Source organism: Pogoniulus pusillus, unplaced genomic scaffold (genome assembly GCF_015220805.1).
Source record: "Pogoniulus pusillus isolate bPogPus1 unplaced genomic scaffold, bPogPus1.pri scaffold_245_arrow_ctg1, whole genome shotgun sequence".
Lineage (NCBI taxonomy): Eukaryota > Metazoa > Chordata > Aves > Piciformes > Lybiidae > Pogoniulus > Pogoniulus pusillus.
The window spans coordinates 25,001-28,919 of NW_026974669.1; the positions used below are offsets into that span (position 1 = coordinate 25,001).

Below are 3,919 nucleotides of genomic sequence, written 5' to 3' on the forward strand. Positions count from 1 at the left end.
GGTCACCTGGCATGGAGGGCACCAAGAGATGATGTGAGATGAAAGGATCCATCCTGCCCATGAAGATGCCCTCAGAGGCCACCTGGCATGGAGGGCACCAAGAGATGATGTGAGATGAAAGGATCCATCCTGCCCATGAAAATGCCCTCAGAGGCCACCTGGCATGGAGGGCACCAAGAGATGATGTGAGATGAAAGGATCCATCCTGCCCATGAAGATGCTCTCAGAGGCCACCTGGCATGAAGACCACCAAGACACAACCCAAGATGCCTCAAGATGCCCCTCAAGAAGATGCCAACCCCAACCTCACCTCCAACCTTCCAACCCAAACCTTTGCGCCGCTTTGGGTGCCACCTTGCTTGGGTGACGACGATGATGATGATGATGCTGCTGATGGGCCTTGACCACCTCTACTTGCCTGGCAGGTTGTTGATGTAGCCCCCATCCATCAGCAGGTTGCCATCCTTGGGGTCACAGAGTGGTGGCAGGTACCCAGAGAGGGTCATGCTGGCACGCACGTAGCGCCAGAGCGAGCCTGTGCCAGTCCAGGAGGGCGACGTGGAGGAGGAGGAGGAGGAGGAGGAGGAGGAGGAAGGTGTGGAGGAGGAGGAGGGGGAAGTTGGCAACAATAAGGAACCCCCCTGAGATGCCACCACCACTTAAGCTGCTGCTGAACCCCAACCCTCTATGCCCTCACCCTTGCTTTGGAGCCATCTCCCACCCATCGCTGCCCAACCGGCGCCAGGGTGGGGCGGAGGAAGGCAGCTAAGAGGGGATGGGTCGAGATGATTGGCTCTGGTTGGGGGGGTGGTGGTTGGTGATTGGTTGGTTGGTTGGTGGTGCCCCCAGGCTGGTGAGATGCTGACCTGGCACATTGTTTACATAGCAGCCGTCCACCAGCCAATGGCTGTCCTTGGGGTCGCAGAGAGGTGGCAGGTAGGGGGTGTAGGAGGCGCTGGCACGGACGTAGCGCCAGAGGCTGCCTGCCAGGAGGGAGAGGGAGAGGGAGAGGTCATGGGGGGAGGTGGGGATGGGCATGGGGGGGAGGGAGGTGGGCATGGGAGAGGGGATGGGGATGGGAGAGGGGATGGGCATGGGGGGGAGGGAGGTGGAGGAGGGTAAGGGGGGGTTGGATGGGATAGAGTGGAGGAGGATGGGGGTGGGGAGATGGGTGTGGGAGAGGGGATGGGCATGGGGGTGAGGGAGATGGGGATGGGAGAGGGGATGGGCATGGGGGTGAGGGAGGTGAGGATGGGAGAGGGGATGGGCATGGGGGTGAGGGAGATGGGCATGGGAGAGGGGATGGGGATGGGAGAGGGGATGGGCATGGGGGTGAGGGAGATGGGCATGGGAGAGGGGATGGGCATGGGGGTGAGGGAGGTGGGCATGGGAGAGGGGATGGGCATGGGGGTGAGGGAGATGGGGATGGGAGAGGGGATGGGCATGGGGGTGAGGGAGGTGGGGATGGGAGAGGGGATGGGCATGGGTGGGAGAGAGGTGAGGATGGGAGAGGGGTTGGGGATGGGTGGGAGAGAGATGGGCATGGGAGAGGGGATGGGCATGGGGGTGAGGGAGATGGGCATGGGAGAGGGGATGGGCATGGGGGTGAGGGAGGTGAGGATGGGAGAGGGGATGGGCATGGGAGTGAGGGAGGTGAGGATGGGAGAGGGGATGGGGATGGGTGGGAGAGAGATGGGCATGGGAGAGGGGATGGGCATGGGGGTGAGGGAGATGGGCATGGGAGAGGGGATGGGCATGGGGGTGAGGGAGGTGGGGATGGGAGAGGGGATGGGCATGGGGGTGAGGGAGGTGAGGATGGGAGAGGGGATGGGCATGGGAGTGAGGGAGGTGAGGATGGGAGAGGGGATGGGCATGGGGGTGAGGGAGATGGGGATGGGGGTGAGGGAGGTGGAGGAGGGTAAGGGGGGGGTTGGATGGGATAGAGTGGAGGAGGAAGGGGGTGGAGAGATGGGCATGGGAGAGGGGATGGGCATGGGTGGATGGAGAGGAGATGGGCATGGGAGAGGGGATGGGCATGGGGTGAGGGAGGTGGAGGAGGGTAAGGGGGGGTTGGATGGGATAGAGTGGAGGAGGATGGGGGTGGGGAGATGGGCGTGGGAGAGGGGACAGGCATGGGGGGGAGGGAGGTGGGGATGGGAGAGGGGATGGGCATGGGTGGGAGATGGGCAAGGGAGAGGGGATGGGTATGGGTGGATGGAGAGGAGATGGGCATGGGAGAGGGGATGGGCATGGGGGTGAGGGAGGTGGAGGAGGGTAAGGGGGGGGTTGGATGGGATAGAGTAGAGGAGGATGGGGGTGGGGAGATGGGAGTGGGAGAGGGGATGGGGATGGGAGAGGAGATGGGCATGGGTGGGAGGGAGATGGGGATGGCAGAGGGGATGGGGATGGGGGTGAGGGAGGTGGGGATGGGAGAGGGGATGGGCATGGGTGGGAGGGAGATGGGGATGGGAGGGGAGATGGGCATGGGAGAGGGGATGGGCATGGGTGGGAGGGAGATGGGGATGGGAGGGGAGATGGGCATGGGAGAGGGGATGGGCATGGGCATGGGCATGGTTGGAGAGGAGGTATTCAAAGAAGAGGACATGGGCATGGGGCATGGGCACAGGCTGATAAGACAGGTCCAAGGAAGAGGCCATGGCCATGGTCATGGTGGGACAGGACACAGCCATGGTCATGGCCTTGGTCATGGGAAGAGGAGACAGGTCCAAGGAGGAGGACATGGTCATGGTCATGGTCATGGTCATGGTCCAATGGGACAGGACAGGGTCAAGGGAGAGGACAGCATCATGGTCATGGTCATGGGAAGAAGGGACAGGCCCAAAGGAGAGGCCATGGCCATGGTCATGGTGGGACAGGACACAGCCATGGTCATGGCCTTGGGCATGGGAAGAGGAGACAGGTCCAATGAGGAGGACATGGTCATGGTGGGACAGGACATGGCCATGGTCATGGTCACTCACAGTCATGGTCATGGTGGGCCAGGAGAGACCCAAGGAAGAGGCCATGGTCATGGCTGACCAGGACACAGCCATGGTCATGGTCATGGTCATGGTCATGGTCATGGTGGGCCAGGAGAGACCCAAGGAAGAGGCCATGGTCATGGCTGACCAGGACACAGCCATGGTCATGGTCATGGTCATGGTCATGGTCACTCATGGTCATGGTCATGGTGGGCCAGGAGAGACCCAAGGAAGAGGCCATGGTCATGGTGGGCCAGGACACAGCCATGGTCATGGTCATGGTCATGGTCATGGTGGGCCAGGAGAGACCCAAGGAAGAGGCCATGGTCATGGTGGGCCAGGACACAGCCATGGTCATGGTCATGGTCATGGTCATGGTGGGCCAGGAGAGACCCAAGGAAGAGGCCATGGTCATGGTGGGCCAGGATACAGCCATGGTCATGGTCATGGTCATGGTCATGGTGGGTCAGGAGAGACCTAAAGAAGAGGCCATAGTCATGGTTGACCAGGACACAGTTATGGTCATGGTCATGGTCACTAATGGTCATGGTCATGGTGGGCCAGGAGAGACCCAAGGAAGAGGCCATGGTCATGGTGGGCCAGGACACAGCCATGGTCATGGTCATGGTCATGGTGAGTCAGGAGACACCTAAAGAAGAGGCCATGGTCATGGTTGACCAGGACACAGTCATGGTCATGGTCATGGTCACTCATGGTCATGGTCATGGTGGGCCAGGACACAGCCATGGTCATGGTCACTCACAGTCATGGTGGGCCAAGGGAGACCCAAGTACCCAGTGGGAGGTGCCCAAGGATGTTGGCATCACCTTGGTGAGATGTTTAAAGCCCCAAGAGCAACAGAAAGCAACAAAGGGAAGAAGAGGAGGAAGAGGAAGAGGAGGAAGAGGAGAAGGAGGATGAGGAGTAGGAGGAAGAGG

The 3,919-nt window shown here is 60.9% G+C and overlaps 1 protein-coding gene across 1 annotated transcript in view; it reads right to left on the bottom strand.

Moving 5' to 3' along the window:
* LOC135174056 (patatin-like phospholipase domain-containing protein 6) overlaps positions 1-3,189 on the bottom strand; it is a 19,819-nt gene extending 16,630 nt beyond the window's left edge. The window contains exons 1-3 of the mRNA XM_064141310.1: positions 2,982-3,189; positions 867-983; positions 419-535 (exon numbers count right to left, since the gene is read on the bottom strand). Of these exons, the coding sequence (XP_063997380.1) occupies positions 419-535; positions 867-983; positions 2,982-3,189 (442 nt within the window). The remainder of the gene's footprint in view (positions 1-418; positions 536-866; positions 984-2,981) is intronic.
* Positions 3,190-3,919: the final 730 nt, after the last annotated feature.